Below are 21,828 nucleotides of genomic sequence, written 5' to 3' on the forward strand. Positions count from 1 at the left end.
GAGAAGTGCCAGTAAATTTAGCTCAGGCTGTACTTTCGTGAGGGTTTTTTTGGTACTTCCCCCCCCCCCCCCCCCCGCCTTTTCTGAAGTTTATTGGGCTCTTTGTCAGGTTTCTGGAAATGTTATACTATATGTTTCACTTGCTTATTTCCAGGACAAGCTTTAAAGAAGTGGAATTTGAATAAGATTTTATTTTGAATATTGGATTATCTCTGAGGTTTCTTTGCCTGAAATTCTTAAATATACATGTTCATTGTGGAGTGTTTGTATTTTTGTTTAATTCTTTCTTTAAAACTACATCAAAAAACCCAGTAACTAACCCCAGAATTTCTTATAGACTGTATAATTTCACAAGTAAAAGTGTCATTTTAAAATTTTGTTTCTAGAAAGTTGTTTACTGAAGTATTTGTTCAATCTGAGCCTGAAGCTTTAACTTTGAAATTATTACTGCAGATTTTTGAATAGGACTGTTCTCTTAATTTTAGCAAAAATTCACTTGGTAGTCAAAAATATTTGTCAGTGAGGAGGTGCATAAGGTAAGAAGTAGTTAGGGCTGTCTCAAGTGAAGTTTTGGGAAGAAGAAAAAAAAATTGAGGACTTAGAGGAAATAATTTACCAGTGATGACTGCACAATTTTTTTTTAGTATTAAATTTAAATTTGGGGTAACTAATATTTTAGGTGCCATAAACTTTGCCTCAGTTTCCTTGAATTTTGTGGCATTAGGCAAAGTCTTTGCATAGCCATGGGTAGCTCATAACCATTTTTTCCAAACAGACAAAATCAAGTGTGTCTCTCACATTAAGTATTCATGCCTTGGTACTTCTATTTGCTTATTTTCTGGAAGAAATTCATTGCAAATAATGCAGTGGGACTCCCAGTCTCCATTTATGCTCCTTAGGGAGCACTGTCCATTGATGGACACTTTTCCTTCTTTACAGCAAAACACTATAAAACATGCTCCATTTGCATTGATCTGCCGAGCTGTGTTGCATGTTTAAAAATACAAACCAGAGCTCTATAACCATGTTTGAAACACACATTTCCTGTAACTCTGTCTGCCCTCTCTTCTCATTCTTGCTTAAGAACTAATGGAAAGCTCATTGCTTGGGCTAAAAGTATTCTTGGACAGCATGAGCATCTGGATTGCTTAGGGATGGTCTGGATTACCTTGGAGAGCTCCCTAATCTCCGTTTATTTTGTTACATTTTAAGCATATGTTACTAAATTATATTAGTGTCAATTGGACAGAAGCAAATTTTTGAAACCTAACATACTAAGTACCTTCCTGAGGAGAAATGATTTCCTGAACAGTGTCTGCTTTTTGCTGTTACTCTGCCCTGATGTCTGGGATTATCCTTTGGTAAAGTCTGAAGAAATTCTGTGATTTCTATAGAAAATATTGAAAGTTATATTCTACCCTTATAAAAATAATGGGAAGATGCTGCTTCAGTTCCCAGGCATTACTGGAACGGTGCTGTAGTTCTTCCTGCAATTTTGTCTCATCACAGTGATACAATCTATAACAGTTACATAAATAATCCTGTTAGCAGAATATTTAGTCCCTGAATACTAATCTAATACTAATACTAACCTAATAACTAATACCAAGACTTACCTGTTTCATTTTGACTCCCTACTGCATGATTCTCACTATGATTTAGTTCTAAATGCGAAGGTTCAGTACACTTGTGGTTGTATTATTGTGCAGTTGGGTTTCAGTTGCAGAACCACATTTCAGGCAAAATGTATTAATTACGCTCAACGAGTGTGTTAGACATACATTCTCAATGGTTAATGAACTCTGGAAACAAAGAGTCATTGCCACTGAGTTAGGATGGCTCTATTTCATTGCATTTAAGTTCTGCATCCTTTGGTACCAATCATTTATTTCTCTTGGCTATGCTTTTATCCAGGTTCTTCTTTGCTAGGTTCTTTATGTTTTTGATGGTGACAGTCTTTTTGACTTTTCATTTTTACATCAAAATCTGTTTTGTATTTAACAAAAGCATCTTTGGAAGTTTATCTCTTGATCTTTTCTATCAAAACCTACAGAGAGAGGGGCGGATGTCGTAGAGGAAGGGGAGGGACAGAAATTATGCTGAAGACTGATGGCGATGCATTCGTATTGTTGCTATTGTTGTTACCAGACCTTTGGTAGTTTTATTCTCAGTACTGGCAGTGTTGAAGCGATATAAAATGGGTCTTGCTTTGTATCTATTTTAAGAAGCATATGAGCCACCTTTATAAACATTGTATGTGTGCTTAAAATCATTCTGTACCTCCTTTTACTCCCTGTAGGCCTAACTCCACCTACGACCCCTCCTCATAAAGCCAACCAAGATAATCCTTTTAGGACTTCACCTAAACTGAAGTCATCATGCAAGACTGTTGTACCACCTTCAAAAAAGCCCCGCTGTAGTGAGTCTTCCGGTTCTCCAGGAAATAACCCAACCAAGAAGGGTCCAGACCAGTCTGAGCTGTACACACAGTTTAACAAGACTACTGTACCGTGCAGTGGACATGAGGAGAGAAAGACAAAACGGCCCAGTTTGCGGCTGTTTGGTGACCATGACTACTGTCAATCTGTGAATTCAAAGTCGGAAATACACATTAAAATATCCCAGGAACTTCAGGACTCCAGACAACCAGAATTTAAGGATTCTTCACCTGGGTGGCAGTGTCAGATTTGTTCTTCTTTAGAACAAGACCAGTATTTCAAGAAAGAGACTTTACAGACAAATAAGCAGGGATCCCATGGTAATAACAGAAAACAGCTCCAAGACCAGGAAATTCGGGCTGAACTGAATAAACATTTTGGTCACCCCAGCCAAGCTGTTTTTGATGAAGAAGCAGATAAGAGCAGAGAACTAAAGGACAGTGATTACAGTAATGAACAATTCTCCAAACTACCTATGTTTATAAATTCAGGACTAGCAATGGATGGTCTGTTTGATGACAGTGAAGATGAAAGTGATAAACTATGCTACCCTTGGGATGGGACACAAGCCTATTCATTATTTGATGTATCACCTTCTTGCTCTTCTTTTAACTCTCCATGCAGAGATTCAGTGTCTCCACCCAAATCCTTATTTTCTCAAAGATCCCAAAGGACACGCTCTAGATCAAGGTCCTTTCCTCAACGCAGGTCTTGTTCCCGTTCTCCATATTCCCGATCGAGATCAAGGTCACCCTGTAGTAGATCCTCTTCAAGGTATGGTACAGCAGATTCATGTATGATCATTGTAGCTAATAAGACAAACAGGAAAAACAATAAGAAACTTACCAAAAAGAAAGAAAAAAAAGCAAGAAATAACTTAATCCAGTGCAACTCATTCTATTGCTCCTGAGCTGATTAACTCTGAAGGTTACAGGTTTGATGCAGAAACACTTTTTTCCAATATCCGTTGAATTTGCCAGGTTTACACCTTCTGAGCGGAGGCAGTCAGGTCAGAGGCAGAGCAATTGGTGAGAGATGTACACAACTACCCTTCCCCATTATCTGTGAGCTGCCTGGTGCCAATCTTGCTACAGCCTCTATCAGATGGACTTGACAATGGCTGACTGTCTGCTCTGTGTTAGCCTCAATAAGGAAAATTACTGAAGGGCCAGGAGGGGAGAAATCACTTGAGGCCCCTTAGTTAACTAGGAGATTGCAAACTGTCACTGGAAAATCCCACTGGTAGCTTTGAAGAAATTGTTAATTCAGGGAAGAGGTAGGAAATGGTGTCAATAGACTCAAATGGAATGACAGAGGTGAATGTGTTTCTTCCTGCAGATCTTGTTGCTATTGTGAGTCCAGCCACTGTAGACACCAAGCACACAGAAGTTCTCCCTTAGGTGGAAGATCGCGGTCCAGATCGCCGTGCAGTCGCAGACCCAGGTAGTGCCTTCGGCCTGCATTTGGTGTGCTTTGCAGCTGCTCCTCAGGAGATAATTGTAGAATCATAGAATCATTAAGGCTGGAAAAGACCTCTGAGTTTGTTGAGTCCAGCCTTTGGCTAAACACCACCACATCACCTAAACCGTAGCACATCCACTCATTTCTTGATCACTTCCAGGGATGGTGACTCCACCACTTCCCTGGGCAGCTCATTCCAATCCCTAACAACCCTCCCAGCGAAGAAATTCTTCCTGGTGTCCCACCTGAACTTCCTCTGGTGGAGTTTGAGGCCATTTCCTCTTGTCCTTTCTCTAACTGCCTCGAATAGTAAAGCATTCCAGAAATTGTATTTCTAATTTTACATTCACAAATACAGGTGCTTGATTTGATGACTAAGTTGTGTTTCCTAGATATGACAGCTATGAGGAATATCAGCATGAAAGGCTGAAGAGGGAAGAATACCGCAAAGAGTATGAAAAACGGGAATCTGAAAGGGCCAAGCAAAGGGAGAGACAGAGGCAGAAAGCAATTGTAAGCACTGCAAAGATAACTTTCATGTTGAAATAGATCTCTGTTTCTTTTCATGGATTCTAATGCTGGAATTCAGACTTTATTTCTCTTTTATAAAAATACAAAAATTTGCTTACGTGTATTTCTTAATATTTTTCATTTTAAGCAAATATGTATTTTCATAATAATTTCTGCTTTGGTGTCACACTACTAATTTTTTCAGGTTCTGTAAATTGCAACTCTCCAAGTTTTTCACGCTGAACAGATAAGAGAACTTACTAGACAAAGGGGTCATCCCAGACAGGACACTAATAGAAGAGAACTAATCTATTTCTTATACAGATATATGAGTGAACCTGCCTTTTGTACTGTATTTCACCTACCAGACATACACGAAATAAGGAGTCAGGTGATGTACCAATTGCTGAACTCTCAGAGTGGCTGTAATTGTCTATACAGAGGGTGCAGCAACAGAACTCAAAACTGGGATCCAAAGACTTGGCTTGAATTATAATTTTTTCAGTGTCTATGATTTTGTTAATTTTTTAAGTTATTTTTAGCAAAATAGTCTGAAGACAAGATGCAATTTAAAAATGTCACTTAGCACTGGCCCTCTCGTAATGAATATGTATTATTTAATTATTTTATCAGTGTTCTCTATGAAACAGCTAAAATACCTGAAGCAAAGAAAATAACCCATGTGGGGATAAGCAACTGTCTTGGCTGCTGTAGCAGTAGAACAGAAGGAAGAATGGCTGTTAAATGGATGGGTGGCTTTTTCCCCTTTTGAGTTCCCCAGTGGCAACTGCATTTTGATAAATTAAACTGGGAGCTGCTGTAAATCTGTTGCTGTAAAAGTTGCTAAGCCCATTTGGTGTCTCACCTTAACATTTTGATTTTCTGTGTCCTGCTCTTTCCATCGGGTTGTACCTACACAGCTCTTCTGGCTGTGCTCTGGCTCTTGCATGACCTGGTACAGACCAGGATACTTCATCTTCGTTCCCAGGTTTTCCATTAGTACTCTGTCCAGAGGTCACCAAAATTAATAGGTCTTTTTCCCAGTGACATTAGTGGACTTTGTAGCAAAAGGTGATTTGTCACACGTTTGGCAGCATTTCTCCTAATGCACCTACAGAACCAGGAGTGTGTAGAGATTGACAGAGACTGGCATAGTCTACAGCAATGAGGAGTTCCGGGAGTGAACAGACAACTTTATGGTTTGCTTTATGTCTCTGCTGCTGTTGTTCTTAGTGAGCTTCAGCAAATCATTTCACTTTTCTCCATTTCAGGTGTCCTATCTACAAAGTGTGGGTGATCAGTGTATTTTGTAAAGCACGAGATTTAGAGCTATAACATGCTCTGCTGTGAAATGCAGTGATGGCAGTGGAATAATTTTGTTTGGCTTCAGACAGGGCCATATTTAAGTCAATTGTTGCAGTTAGTTTTAAAATATCTGGCTTCCATCTGCTTAGAGATGAACACTACCTTCCAGCAATCGTAACTTACACTTGCTGTTCTCTCTTAGAGCTACCACAAATTAGAGATTCAAGAAGACTTCTGTCATGGGTGTATCTTGCTACTTCTCAATTACTGTACCTTACCCATATAAATAAACATGAATCCTGCTGAGGAGGTAGAAAATTTGATTTAGTTTAAAACAAACAAATATTTGGCAAGTAGCTAATCAAGAGAAAAGGAAAAAGGAAAGAAAAGAAATTTAAAAAGCTCCAGATATGCTGCATCATGCTGCATTAAAAATTCTAGACAATTCAAAACCAAGGTTGAATTTATTTTCTTTCTAAAGTGATCATTTTGATTATAATTAACTTAATTAATTGAATTATTTATTAATAGACATAAATAAATCAAAACTAAAAATAAATATCAATAAAGAGAACACGGCAAAAAAATCTAAAATCCAGTCATCTGTGTGAGTTCTGCAGGAATTGTAGATTAAGTCCTATTAACTCCTTTATCCAAAGTCTATCAGCACTTATACTTTAAAAGTTTGTATTGAATTGTGCCATTTTAAACCCTGTGAAAACAGGTAAGGATTAGGAGACAGCAGAGAAAGGGATCTCTGATCTCATGAATTCAGTGACAAAATTTGTATCTATAATTTCTAGCATTCTCTGCTCTTTTTCTTATGCCTTTTGGTTTATGGGTCTCTTTTGTGTTCAGTCTTGAGGGACTCAACTCATTTATTGTTCAGCCACAAGAATGTCCTCTCTTTCTTTTCTTGAGCTCTTTCTAGTCCCATAAATTTAGATTTCTTTGCTCTCTGTATTGGGGAATTTTTTATTTTCTTTCTAGCCCATTCTCATGCTGCCAGATATGATTTATGGCCACATACTTGCAGATACTGTTAGAAGAGTGGCCCAAAGATTGGGCACTACTAATGCCTCAGTTATTACACAGGGCAGGTGACTTTCTTCATGAGAAGAACTGCTCTGAGATCTCAAGAGTTAGTTGTAGAAAGGATGCACAGTAAAAAAGGAGCAGAAGTTGTGACAGAGCCAAAAGTCATTAGGTATTGTGGAAGCAGTATCTAGAATTAGTCTCTGTGGGACAACAGGAATGGGAAACCTACGAAAAAGAAATGAGAGAAATAAAAATAATATTTTAACATCTTTTAATCTGTCAAAACCATATGTGAAGCAGTGCCCTCTGATTGTGCAGGCAGCTTGTATTTTGGCAGATGTGAAGACATATTGACAGAATGCTGGGGAGGGTTAGAAGCACAGGCTTAGGTTTTAGAAGCCTATGCTCATGCTGTATGGCACATGCATGTTTGAACACTGCCCCTTCAATCTTGCATGCACCACCTTTGCCATAGAATATTCAGAGCTAGAAGCCTAGGATAGTATTTTTCTGTATAGATTCCTGAATTCCTGTCCAGACTTAAAACTGTGTACAGGTGGTTTGACTTCAAAAGGTGCTGTGATAGTCTTCTCGTCTTCTTTTTCTTCTCCCCCCCCCCCCCCCCCCCTCCAGTTACTGGAGATTCAGTGCCTTTTTTGTGGATTGAGGTCTTAATTTTTGAGCAGGCATGCCTGAAAAATATGGGCTGAGTGCACAAGGTACTTAGAGAGTTAAAAAAAATATTTTTGTCAGTCATTCATTCATTGACTGATTTATACTTTTGATTGTGATTCCTTTCCTAACTGACTAGATGTTAGCACAGTTTAGTTTGATCTTTTTTTGTTTTATTTCACTGGGTCATGGGGGTTTTTTTAGAATGGATCCTCACTGAACATAAGAATGGTCTGCCACCAAGACTTGCTTAACCATGTGAGCCAGATCATAGTGGAGACACATGGACTATGACTTCAGGAGCATTGCAGGACAGCAGAGTCTGCTTAGGGCTTTGTAGAAACTGGGATCTGACCCCCAACCAAGGCAGACCACAGTGATTTGCTAAGAGGCCTCTGGACCCTGTTTTTCCTCTGATACACTCCAGGAAATTTCTGAGTCGTGTGGGCTTTTACTCCAGCAGTTCATTAGATCATGTGGCAAATACTTTTTGAAGCATGCCACCTGAAATAGTTAGCACATTCCAGTTCTGGAGTCACTAGCTGGTGATTCCTCATTGATAAGGTGCACCAGGGCTGGAGGTTAAGCTGTCTGATGAGCAGCTTGGTGTTGTGGCTCTCTGCTACTCTGCCACTCTATTCATGATACTGACTTACAGTCACATCCTTCACGAGCTCATCTACTGTGTGCACTGGCTACTGCCAAGAGGTAGAGCAAAATCAGGTTATACTCAAGTAGAAAATTACAATTAACATTACCAATTTTCATTCCTAAATGCTGGCAGCCTTTATGAGACAAGTATCGAGAGTCGCAGTCCCAGGGAGCTTACAGACATAAAAAGATAAATGTGCTGTGAGGCCACTGTATCAGAAAGAAACACATGGTTTCAAAGAAAATAAATTGCTCTAAAACAGGAAGGCAGGAGAAAGGTGGTTTCATAAATGAATGCCTGCCTTCTCAAAAGTCTAAAACCAGAGTTAGCCTGTAATAGAATGCATTTCCACTTATGAAGGATTCAATGTATGTTGTATATTTAGTTTGGATTTTTTTTGTTGTTGCTCATCTTGATGGCCTAGATCCCAGATACTCTAATTTTACTGTATATGTTTCTACCTAAAGTTTGAGTTTTACTGGTCCATCATTATTTTTCTAGCAGTCACCATGGAGTTTCTCTGAACTGTTCTGAACAAGATAATAATCTTGTTTGGGTTTTTTTCCCCAGATTTTGTGATTTTTACTTTTGCCATTCATACTTACTCACAGGCAATACTAATTTTTCTTTACTCAGTCTAAAGAATTTTTTTCTCATTATTATTACATCAGAAGCTTAGGCTTTAATGCCTTATCTCCACCCATAACATTTCTGGTTTTGGAACTCTGTCCAACCAATCCCATTATGTTTTCAAAATGGTATTTGGCCTTCAGCTCTAAGGATAAAAGTCTTCATGGCTTAAAGTCTCTACTGGCAGAGAAGTCATTTGGCATGGGAGGCAACACAGACATGGAGTGTGTACCCAGCCAGACACCTGTGCTGGAGTGAGCAGCAGAGCCTTTACAAGCCCATAACAGAACCCAGCTTTCAAATGCTCCTGGATTTCTTCTCTCAGCTTCACATAAAGCATTACCTGGCTCTTGGAGAACTAGGTGTGCCCCACAGACATGCAGGCAAAAAGTGGTAGGAAAAATGGGAACAGCAGCACCACAGGCAGGCAAAGATAACAACTGCTGGGGGAAGAAGCAAAAAAACCCAAGGGAAAAGTAATGCATCTAATGGTCTGTGTTTAGTGAAATAATTATGAAATAAAGACTTAGGAATAAGGAAGCACAAAGAAAATAAAGTTTTGGAGGAATCCTTTGCCAGACAAAAAGATCCTTAGCATCAGTCAATATTTAGAGGATGAGCAGTCCCTTTATCGACCCTTAGATGTGTAAGGTGTATCCCAGTCTTGTTTTCTCATATTTTGTTATTCTAATGCTTTAGGATTTTCATTTGAGACTTAAAATACTGCTTGTCAGTCAAAGATTTTCTGCCACAGCTTTCTATTCAAATGTTTTTGCTGCCATGAAGAACGAGCAAGATTATGAAAGAAGACAGAGATGTTAGGCCTGAGGGAGTTGGCTGGACTATTTTCTTTTTCCCAACCTGGCAGATCAAGGAGCCACACTTAATGCTTATGATACAAAATAAATCATGTGCACTTTTGGGAGGGAAATATGAAGAAGTAGCTTCTGGTGTTTCCTGCAGGTCCCCTCTGCCCATATGAAATTGAAAACAAAAGCTTTTCTCTGCCCTTCTCTAGGTTTCCAAGTCATCAATCATATCCTCTAACAACTGCAGTAAACATTTTACTTAATATGCCCATATAGAGTTACACATGTAATTTATTATTAAAAAAGGTCCTTAACATTTAGGGGTGTGTTGCAATCTTGTTAGGCTTCTATAGCTCTTATTATTAATGGGAATAAAAGGAAGGCATCTCTGTGAATATTAATATTCATAGTTGCTTTAAATAATCCAAAGTTAACCAAGGCAAAGACAATTCTGTGTGAATCCTGTATTCTTGGGTATCTTATTCCATCATGGCATTCTGCTTAAAAAAATACTTGAACCCATCTCCTCATATGTGCACACTGGAGGACATATGGTGCATTTCAGCTTTAAATCTGAATTTCCTTGATTTTGCAGGTTTAACTTATTCCCTTAACAGTACTTTAACAGTTTTTTTTTTTAATTGTTCACTTTTGGTTTATTACAGTTGTCTTAAAGGGATATTAGAGATATAAAGGTTATTAGAGGGATAGAAGAAGGAAAAATTGCACAGGCATGCAGACAGACTTATGGAAGAGTGTGCAATAGATATTTCCATCGCACTGTAATATAATAATCTCCATGTCAGTGAGTGAAACATTATGTTTTTTTCAGTTGAGATGTATTATCTCAGCTAAAGTATATTAGGCAGTCTGCTGTGTTATGTTCTGCTCCATCTGGTCAGTCATTTAGGTTCAATAGCAAGTATCAATGGAATTGTTTCTTATCAAGTGTTTCAGCGCGGTTAAATCCTTGATTTGGTAAAACAGTCTGAAAAAGTAATTACTCTGCATATGCAGATTTTCCTGGTTTTGAAGTGTATGGCACCCAACCATAGTGAAAGTAAGCAGAATTAGAATGTGGAAATGGAAGAAATGCAGATTTCTGTAGCTTGCACTCTACAGTCCCTGGTTCACAGAAGCCCTGCCCAAACTCCTCTGTCAGGAAGGTCAGGGCTGTGGACTGGGACACAGTGGAGACAGAGATAAAAAGCAGCAGCTGTCTGGAAAGTACACTTGTGCCCTAAATGTATGGCTGCCCATGAGCACAAGTGCTTCTTTTAGCCGTGCCAGCTTCTCCAAACTGCACTGCTGTGGCAGAGAACAAGGGCAGCTTTTGGACCCTGTGTTTTGGAAGGTGTGACATTTAAAAGTGGATGTGTCTGTCCCAGCCATGGTTACAGAGGACTATCAAGGCACTCACCTTGGTTCCTTACATAATCAAAAGAAGCAGTAGTTTCAAGTGTCTAAATTAGATCCTTACCAGGTCCCTCTGATTGAGGAGAGCTGATACATACTTTGGTAGAGCAACCAAGGACTCCACTGGGCTGACCAGGGACCTATTAGGGACACAAGTAATTCTTGTGCCATTCCTTAGTTGGTAGGGCTTTTGGGTAGGAATGTTTGATTCTTGAATCTCTGTTTTCTGCAGTTTTAAACTTTCATTTCTCAGGAGCTTTGATTAACTGGATCTTAGCCCCTGAGATTTGTGAGGCCAGGAAAAGAGTCAGTGAAAATAGTTTACTGAATGTGCTAGTAAGAGTTTCTGTTGGGAGACAGATATTTTAGTGTTGGCTTCCTGATGCAGGAATTGTTTATTTATTTTGCATTAAATAGTTCCTGAGAGCAAAGTGCTCTCCTGGGAACAGGAAGACAAGATTTCCAACACCCCAAACTAAGAATTCTGATGGTCTCTTTATCTCAAATGAATACTCAAACAAGTAAAGAAGCGACATCAATATAATTTCTGGTTTAACTGTGTTTTGGTCTGATCTCAGTTGTATTGTCCATGGTCCAAGAGTGAGTGGTGCTTTATGCCTCTGTAGGGACTCATGGAAAAGATACATTTCATGCTATATCTGAATTGTAACACTATAAACTACCTGTCTCTTCAGGCTAGAATGTTTCTGAGCAGGAATGCGAGTCTATATTTAGGTCCCTAGTGCCTTTTGCGTTGCACAGTTGAGGTGCCATTAGCCTTTAGGCACCTCCAGGTTACGATAGTCATGAATTCTCAGCAGTCAGTGTAGCTCCTTCGGCATTCGGCACCTAAATTCTGCACAAGTCTCAGGTGCCAAAGTTGATGGTTTAAACTGACATTGCTGCGCTGACTGACAGATTTACGCCAGCTGAGAATGTGGTGGTGGTGGATTTATGGGGCTGCTGTGTGGGTGTGGAAGGGATGAGCAGCAGGGCCAGTAGTGCCAGGCCAGAGGCAATTGGAGACAGGAAGGCTGAGCACCCAAGCCATGTATAGCTGGTGCTTCTTTGCCCTGGTTACCTTAAGGTCAGTGTTTTAAAGATCTTCTTTTCCATTTTCTTTTCTTGCAGCTCACTAAATGGCTCTGCCCTCAGAAAAGTGTTTATCCTAAAATTCATGAAGTGACTCTTAAAGGGTTTTCTGGTCCTTCCCTCATTCGGCTGAGCATTTGCACTAAGGAGGGAATGATACAACCATGGTTTGATTGTTATAAAAATATCTGATGCTTTGCTCCAAGTGCTGAAAGAACATGTAGAAGAGACCCTAGCCTAGGGTCTTCAGTCAGGTGGTTTTTATTCTGACTAAACCAAAAGGCAGTGGTGACTGTGGGATATATTTTACTTCCTGCCATTCCCCCTGAAATATTTATTTTAATAAAAGGCATATTTTGGACCCAGTCCTGGTTTCTGCTGGCATAGAGTTAATTTTCTTCTTCGTAGCTACAGTAGGTACAGCACAGTGTTTTGGATTTAGTATTAATGTTGATAAGACATTGATGTTTTAATTGTTGTTAAGTAGTGCTTACTCTGGATGAAGGACTTTCCAGTTTCCCATGCTCTGCTGGGGAGCAGGTGCACGAGATGCTTACAGGGAGTATGGCCAGGACAGCTGACCTGAGGTGGCCAAAGGGATATTCCATACCATATGGCATCATGCCCAGTATATAAACCAGGAGGAGTTGGCTGGGCGAGGCAGAGCACTGCTCGTGGACAGGCTGGGTGTTGGTCAGCAGGTGCTGCACTTGTTTCTTTAGGGTTTTATTCCTCTGTCTCCCTTTTTCATTACAACCACTGTCATTAAAATTATTGCTATTATTATATCTTTCTTTGTTTCTTTTTTTAAGCTGATCTTAATACAGGTGTTTCACCTTTTTCTATTTTTTCTCCCCATCCCACCAACGAGCAGGGAATGAGCTAGGGTCTGCATAGTACTTAGTTTTTGGCTGGGGTGACAATCTTAAAAAGTTTTCCCTCTGTTTAAAAGTATGGATTATGGTGAAACAGGATTGCAGGATGAATCAGCTATTGAGGCATATGAGTTTATAATGTTATGCTTGAAATACATTTTGTTATGTCTGTGGTACACTTATGCAATTATTGTGTTACTTTATGCTACTCTGCAAGTAAGATGAGTTTTGCTTGGTATTCTGTACATGGCAAGAGAAAGGGTGTTCCTAGTTTGGAAGAGTTTGCAGTCCTGGAGGGGAGCAGGTAGAAAAGGTGAGAGGGAAGAAGGTGCAGTAGGGATACAAAGGGAAGCATCTGTCAGTGTACAGAACAGTAACAGCAATCAGTGAACCCTTCCAGGAGCACACCACCTGACAAATGTAGGGTCACTTAAATACCTTAGATGCTTTCCAGCAGAGAACTATTTCATGTACGTGCAAGATGCAGTAGGCCTTCCACAAAAGAGTGCTTCTATATTTATGCATCTCTGCACATCTCTGTGTGTCTTTGCATGCATGAATGTAAAGGTTCATCTCTATTACACATTTGTTAAAAGAACACCTTCCCGGTTGCTCTTTATCAACAGGAAGAACGTCGTGTGATTTATCTGGGTAAAATCAGACCTGACACAACCCGAACTGAACTGAGGGACCGGTTTGAAGTTTTTGGTGAAATTGAGGAGTGCACAGTAAATTTGCAGGATGATGGGTAGGAACTTTTGAGATTACTTCTTGTTTGAGAGCTGCCATATGTAAAAAATTTTGGCAGTGAGATTACTGGTATGGGAGTTACCAGTATAAGTCCTGTGACAGATGACATGCTGAGTTCAAAACCTTACTTATTTTCTTTCATCCTTATTTATTAATCTTGCTAGTTAAAATTTCCTGTCCCAGAAATAAGTATTTAGCTGCATGACAGGACAATCATGCTGATAAATGGATGCAGTACTTCTGGCATTTCGGCTGCTGGGTCTCTGGCAAGTTCTTGCTTTCAGGAAGGGGTTACACTAATGTGTGTTAACTCTTCTCAGCTTCTGTTCACAACTGTATTTTTCAATGGCAGAGACAGCTACGGTTTCATCACCTACCGCTATACTTGTGACGCCTTCGCTGCTCTTGAGAATGGATACACTTTACGCAGGTCAAATGAGCCTGATTTTGAGCTGTACTTCTGTGGACGCAAGCAGTTTTGCAAGTCTAACTATGCAGACCTAGGTAGGTATTTTGCTCTATGTGAATTGAAGTACTTAACAGGAATCTTGTAACTCATGAGAATTTAGGGTTTACTTCTTTTTTCTTTACTGCTGATACCCTTTAAATGATTGGAGGGGTGTTGAAGAAAGTGGTTTTCAACTGCTGTAAGAAGTTTAAAAGTCTACTAATCTGAGCTGGCTTCTTTCAAATATTCCAAACTGTGAATATTCTTTTAAAGCCCATTTCTATCATTATCAAAAATAAGTGCCCAATATTCAATAATACGCTTCTAAGTTGAAAAGATAGCACTACAGAAACCTCCCATATGCTTTACTGTTTATTGCTGTAACTGTTTGATTCCAGTACCTCACTTATGTATATAAGAGATAAATAGAGGACAAAGTAGATGCCCCAACCCAAAAACTTCATTATGATTCTTACTTTGCTATGAGTTCTGTTGTAGATGGGCAGAGTTTGCCAGGGGCACTCATTAAACACAATTCATAGTTGCTCAAGTTTGAAAGCTAGAAGAGCTTGTGGCCAAATCTGACCCCTTAGTGTGGCAAAAACCACTGATCTCAACTGGTGATTCTAAAATTATGCATAAGCATCTATGTGTATGAAGGTGTCTCCTTGCAGGGCCTTCCAGTTGTGATGTCAGAGGCTCCAGCCTGTGGAAAGCTTAGCAATTCTCTTGGTGTTTGAAGTTCCACTGATGTGGGGCTTTATGCATAGCAGTCTCCAGCCCCCAGTATGCTGTGATTACTCCAGTCCCAAGTGTGCATGCTGGCTGTGGCAACACACTTGGGTCTGTCTGAGTCTTGCCTGGGCGAAAGTCTATGATTCTGTCCTATGCTCCAAGTCAGGGTGTGGTGCTTCCCCTTGCAAGGATTTTTGGAGAAGTTCAAAGTCTTCCAGTAGGAATACTAATGTTAAGTATATGTGTAAAGAGACAACTAAAGCAGCCTCTGTAATATTACAATATAGGATAAACTCACCTCTTATTTAATTACCTTTTAAAATGTAAAGTATTCATTTAATGTTAAACCTTTCCTAATGCCTGTATAAATAGACTAAAGGCATGGAAAATACTCTTTTCTGAATTACATAGCAAGGCACATTTTTGCTGTTGAATCTATATTAATCAGATATTGTAGATTTTTTTATGAATAAATGACCACAGTCATTAAAATCTCTCATAACCCTGTAACACAGTGCTAATGAAATCTTGTATGTGCTGCTCTCAGCTTTGTACAATGCAGGAAGTGAATACAGATATATTTTTTCTAAGCAATTGATGTCTTTTCAAAATAAATTATGAAGATTATATGCATTGTTCACAATGAATATGCTATAATTCACTTCAGTGGCTAAACAGATAATGTAAAGCTAAGAAAAGGCAATTGACTGCTGAAGAGATACAGGGTTGATGTAGAAAATATAAAAGGTAGCAAGGCATTTGTTGAAATGTAGGCTGATAAAAACAGTAAAACCAGATTAAAGTCTTGCCTTGATTTGACTTATCTTCAGCAATGGAAGCCAAGGTCATCTCTGTATCTCAGAAAATCTGGGGTTTAAAGTACGTTGTCTGAAGGGAACCCTCTTGAACATTATTCATCTCTGGGAGTATTCCCTGTCAACTCTCTCCATTGTGAGAGGGATTCCCAGAGTATCTGTGAGCAGAGTGTTTTCACTTCGTCCTGCTGACAGCTTGAGCTTCTGTACTTCAGACTGCATTCCCTGTATTTTGCAGAGTATCTGATAGAGCAACATAAGGAAATGGCAGGATGAACTTTAAAATTCATGAGCTGGTACCAGGACAGAGAGAATTAATCAGCTTTGGGTTGAGTACAGAAGAAAGAAAACACTTGAAATAGTAGTCAGAAGTTTAACACCTCTCCTCTGTGAGAAGATATTGTCTTAGCAGAACTTGTAATGAACATTTAATGCGCAGTGTGTCTTATAGTGGTAGATGGGGAGTTCTGATTAATTCAACACAAGAAATGGCAAGAAAAGGGCACTCACATAAAGGAGCTGTGACACCGGAACTGGTGAGAGTCAGTGTTAAGCAGGGTTGACTCCAAAAGGAAATTCATTGCTTGCAGCCATGTCAATAATTGTACTGAGTTGTGTGGCCACAAATGTACAATTCCTCCTCTGTGCTGGGAACAGACTGATGTCCGTGCCTGAGCAGCTGACAAGGCTGGAACAGGTATCTCAGGCTGCAGGGACTGTGGCTTATCACATGTGATGCAGAAAGCTGAGGAGCCCCCTGAGACTGCTCATGTAGCCTTGCAGAGGCCCTGCCCAGAATTGCTCACACTCTAAACAAGCAAACCCAAAAAGATAAATTGAAGCAAACCCAGATATTCTGGCAGGTGTAAAGAATTCCACAAGACCCCAAGGCAAGGTGGGCTCTGTCCTCTGTATGCTGCTCACAGACTGCTCTGGCATTCTTCAGAACCTTTCTTAAGGAAAATCAGATCTTGGACATGTTATGAAGCTGCAGTTGCAAGACAAAGGTGGAGTTTTGGTTAAGGTATCTGTCAAGATTATCTGGACTACTTTGAGACATATACATGAGTGTCTTGGTGCTCAAGTCCTTGAGGAAACTGTTTTGAGTTAACCTGCTCTAAATGTATATGCAATTAGTGCTTCTTCCCCACTGCTGATGATGTATACCACTTTTGTTAGGTGCTGCTTCTTACCAGAATGCCTAAAGCTTCTGCGATGGTCATTGCTATGCTTTTGTCATCCCATAAAATTGTGGTTGTAAGTGTATTGTTTCTTCAGCATCTTGTTTGCACTGATACACAGAGAAAATAAGTAGTTCTTGCCTCTTACCTAAACTTGCATCTTTTGGGTTTCAGATTCAAACTCAGATGATTTTGATCCTGCTTCTACTAAAAGCAAGTATGACTCCATGGATTTTGATAGTTTACTCAAAGAGGCACAGCGGAGCCTGCGTAGGTAACAAGCATGTCATCCGAGGAAAACAAAGGGATGGCGAATACCTCACGGACATCACGTCCTTCAATAATGGACAACTGAAAAGTCGTACTTAGGAATTTCTCCTACTTTACACTCTCTGTTCAAAACCATGGTTTACATGAACACAGCTGCTCGAGGAGTGGAGGGGCAGGGTGCTGCCCAGCAAGCACACGCATGGCCATGGGTGTCAGCTGCGCTCTGGTGGGCGAGCGGTGGCGGGGGAGCCGGGCGTTCCTGGCGAGTTCAATGCAAATCACGAGACATGGCAGCAGTTCCACAGAGATACACGTACAACGATGAACTGCAAAATCTGTACATAGTGCATTTTAACAAAAAAAGAACAAAAACAAACAGAGAAAAAAACCCCAGTGTGAGAACTATGGCTGCTGATGTCTGGGGATCAGACACTGCATTTTTTTTTTTTTTTGTAAAGAAGCTTCTTCTCATGGTGATAATATGACAATCCAGAAGAAACCACAGGTCCCAGAAGCCTGCAATCTGTCTTAGCTTTGTTTTAAGATTGTTCTTTTTTTGGTTGGTTTGTTTTTTGGGTTTTTTTGTGGGTTTTTTTTTGCAGAAAAGAAAATTAAAAGGCTCAAGCTTCCCTAACATTTTGAAGTTTCATCTTTTAATTCTGACACCCATGTAAATGTCTACAACATTGATCTTCCACAGCAAAATTTTCAAAGCCTTGTTAATGGTCAAATGTGCAGCTTGTTCAGCGATTTATTCTAATGAGCGGACGTGGTGTTACATTATTAATGAGAGTTGGATATAACTATCTGGGTGTGTGCACAGATAGTTTATTTGCTACATTCTCTAAAGTAGTTGAGTATATACAAATGTTAAATGGAGTATTTTTATTTGTGTACATACTGTATGACGATGTTCTTTTTTGTTACAGCTATGCACTGTAAATGCAGCCTTCTTTTCAAAAACTGCTGAATTTTTCTTAATCAAGAATACTCAAATGTAATTATATGAGGTGAAACAATTATTGTACACTAACATATGTAGAAAGCTGAACTTACGCTTATATATATTTGATTGTAAAAAAAAAGAGAAAAGCGTGTGGATGAGGGTGTGAGTGTGCATATGTGTGCATGTGTGTCTGAGTGCAAAAATGCATTATACACATTCATCCCTTCTTTGGTGAGCTTATATAAGAATTTTGTCAAGAATTATCCTAGCCCAAAAGATATTAACCACCTTCTGCAGTATTTTTCCACATTTTTCTCATTGCTTGATTTTCTTTTGCAGTTTTATACACTGAATTTGTTAGGGGAATGAAATTTTCTCATCTAAATTTTTCTAGAAAATATCATAATTTTATGTAAAGTCTCTCAAATGGATAATCATTAAGAAATGTTTTTATTTTATGTATCAACAGTAGTTTTGGAACTAGAGGTCAAAAATCTTTTTAAAATACTATTTTGTTTTAATTTTTGTGATTTTAGTTTGATAAAAATATGCTGAGGTACTAAGTACAGTATGATTTTTACTGTAATTCTGTGTCTAAACACTGTTCTTGAAGCCAGTAATATTTTCATTGGCAGAGTTTAATGATGGTATTTATCTATATTTTTTACAGTTATGCATCCTGTATAAATACCAATCCTTCATTCCTTTGTTTACTAAAGAGACATATTTATCAGTTATAATTATCCTATTTATTATAAATTATGAGATGACTAAAAGAATTAAAAGGCCAGTGGAAATTTTATACCTAGGATGCATGATGGTTGTCAGTTTGGAGTAAGCAAGTGCTTTGTTTGGAAATTCCGCTTTTGCAGAAGCAGTGGGTTGGTTTTGGTTTTTTCCCTTTTTTTTTACTATGCACTAGCATGGCCTCAAATGTGTCCATGACATCGTTGCTAATGACATTGCTTCTGTTAAATTAAATAGAAATTTCAGGAAAGAAAAAAACCACAAGAGTATAAACTACAGCTATTCTGAGCATCAGAATTTCATCTGAACTCAGAGTCTCTACTGAATCAGCAAAGTTTGGAATTTGCTTGTGAATGTATAGATTTCTTATTCTATTACTCTTTGGCATTCATGACTCCTCTTAAAGGTATGGCACACCTAACTATTTAATCTACCTTCCCACTCCAAATCTTAGAAAACTGATTCTACCCCCATACCAGTGCAGTTGATTCTGATGGCTGCATTCATTTTATCACCAGCATATTGTGTTCTGAGAGATTCCACTGTCTGTCCTGTCGGATGCTTGCTTGATTTTTTGGCTTCTTATTTCTCAGTAGATAGATAGCAATAAAACAAAAAAAAAAGAGAAAAGAACTTTTCTGGAAGTTCTGTGTTACAAATGTAACATCCTTTACTCTGCATAATTCTTGTTGTTGCTCTGTAGGTTAAAAATGCAGGTATTTTAACTTTGTGTGAATGCCAAACTAAAAGTTTACAATTTTCCTTTCTGGATTTTGAGTATCTTCTGTTGTAAAGAAAAATATTAAAAGCAATAAATTATTTTTAAGAAATCAATATTTAGTATATCATATTATGTGTTCAAGGACCAGATGCATTACCTATTTTGCCTTTACATTTCTGTCATTAAATTTTAAAACGTTCTCTTTTGCCCTAGATTGCTGACATTAAGAAATTGGTGTGGGGTTTGTGTGGGGGCATTATTTATTTTTCACCAAGCAGGCATAATGAAGTGAGTCATTTTTTTTTTCACTGGCCTGGCAAACATTTTCATCTTGAAGATGGCTTTCCTCTGTGGATTTACAAATTACATATGAAATTAATAGAGCTAGGATTGCTGAATAAAGCTATTTGGATCTTTCATAGACACTGTAGTAGGAAATCCATCAAAATATAAACTCAGTGTTTACTTTTGTTTTTTTCTTCCCCTAGAACATTTCAAATTAGCACATGTACCACATTGTCACCAGAGGCAAATTGCAGTATAGCTCTGTGTGTTTTTTATAAGAAGACTGTACTGTTGCTTTCATGCTGTGGTAAGTACCACATCCACAATACAGGTAACAGAACTGGTACTTAGGAACTGTGGTCTTTCCTAGAGCTGTAACTCAGTAATTCCTACAGAATGGAAAATTATCTAAATACTAATCCAAACAGAGGGAACCAAAAGTTAAAGAAAGACATCTGTGCTAAACTACTCTGAAAGCAGTTGGGCTGCCATCACCAAGAGCAGCACTGAGAGGAAAGTTTGTGCCTCTGGGGTAATAATACTTGGGTCAGTTGAAAAAAAAAAGAACAAACACAACCTCACCTCCTTCTCATCCCTTTAGATGTAAGCCTAGAGTAGGTAATGATTATGTGTCCTTCTTAATGGCTGTAATGAGAACTTCAATCACTATAGTATAAGATCTGATCTATAAATGAACTAGAATAGCCATGTAATATAATGTGATGATTCTAAATTTGTACCTATGTGACAGACATTTTCAATAATGTGAACCACTGACCTGATGGAGCTACTGTAAGATCTGTACAGTAGGTGAACATGTAAAGTTGTGGGTTGGACTTGGACTATGCTGAACAGGGGAAGTGAGATAGTAGTTAAGCCCAAGCTGGGCTATTTTCCACCTGCCGATTCTACATGTACTTTTGTGGTTTAATTCATTGTATGAAAATTCCTGTGATTTTTTTTCTTTTTTTTTAATGTGCAGTACACATCAGCCTCACTGAGAAAATAAAGGGAAACGAATGTTTCAAATCCATTTCTGTTTCTCATTCTTATTACAGGCTTTTTTCCCCCACAATTGGTTGTGTAGTGGGTTTTCTGTTATTCTTTCTAGTGGACTTCAGATTATTGGCCAGAGCATGCCTGCATTACTGCACTTTGTACAGGGCACAGCATCACACATTTTGATGTATTTAATGGCAGAAAGTGGTACCTTTCTGCCATGAGTACCCAAGTCTATTGAAGACCTGTGCCATAAACCATGTAAGAAAACTTTCAAAACATTCTCAGTGAGTTTAAGAGTTGTGGTTTGAGTTAGAAGGGGGTGGGGAATATAAGGACTTTTCTGTCTGTCCATGCTGGATCCCAGTGCAGGTAGTAGGGACTGAGAAGTGCAAAATGGTTGGCATCTTCTATCCTGAGATGATAAACACCTGTTCTGGGAATAAGCCTGTCAGGAGAGTTTTTCACCGGCCCCTGTCTCAGCAGACAGATCAGGAGGACCAGACAGGTAGGTGACAAGTGTGGCTGTCCTGACTCCTTTGAGGATGATACAGTGTGCACCATATGGGTTTCCACGGCAGCATTGCCACTGGGCAGGCAAATGGTAGGCCCAAGGATGGCAGAGGATATTCATACCCCTCTCCTTTACATGCACAGAAATAGGGGAAGAATGGCTTTTGTTTGGTTTGCCCAGGGCTCATTCACAGGTAGCCATTTTACAGCTGCAGGCAGTTCTGCTGCGACAGCATCCTTCTCTGGGGGCACACAGCACAGCACCTGGGGCTGAGTCTTCTCATCGAATGTCACCTCAGCAGGGACCCAGCTGCCGTGTAAGGAGCAGCTGCTGGACAGCCTGGCTGTGCTTTTTAAGGAGATGACTACTGAATTCACTTGAAAAAATTGCTTTTCTGAAAACAACCAGCCTCCACCTCATCTCTCTTCCTAGCATTGCTATTTAATTTATGCTCTGTAACTTGCAAAAATGTTTAGCTTTTGCATTTTTACCATTTGCTAATCCAAACTGTTCTGCTTG

The 21,828-nt window shown here is 39.1% G+C and overlaps 1 protein-coding gene across 2 annotated transcripts in view; it reads left to right on the top strand.

Annotated features, from left to right (window-relative positions):
- The window catches only part of PPARGC1A (PPARG coactivator 1 alpha), a 365,416-nt gene extending 344,587 nt beyond the window's left edge, over positions 1 to 20,829 (top strand). For both annotated transcript variants that reach the window (XM_036381990.1, XM_036381991.1), the window contains exons 8-13: positions 2,300 to 3,212; positions 3,777 to 3,881; positions 4,292 to 4,412; positions 13,525 to 13,646; positions 14,001 to 14,152; positions 17,002 to 20,829. In XM_036381990.1, coding sequence (XP_036237883.1) covers positions 2,300 to 3,212; positions 3,777 to 3,881; positions 4,292 to 4,412; positions 13,525 to 13,646; positions 14,001 to 14,152; positions 17,002 to 17,105 — 1,517 coding nt within the window. In that variant the 3' untranslated portion in view covers positions 17,106 to 20,829. The remainder of the gene's footprint in view (positions 1 to 2,299; positions 3,213 to 3,776; positions 3,882 to 4,291; positions 4,413 to 13,524; positions 13,647 to 14,000; positions 14,153 to 17,001) is intronic.
- Positions 20,830 to 21,828: the final 999 nt, after the last annotated feature.

This window comes from Molothrus ater, chromosome 4, assembly GCF_012460135.2.
Source record: "Molothrus ater isolate BHLD 08-10-18 breed brown headed cowbird chromosome 4, BPBGC_Mater_1.1, whole genome shotgun sequence".
NCBI classification, from domain to species: domain Eukaryota; kingdom Metazoa; phylum Chordata; class Aves; order Passeriformes; family Icteridae; genus Molothrus; species Molothrus ater.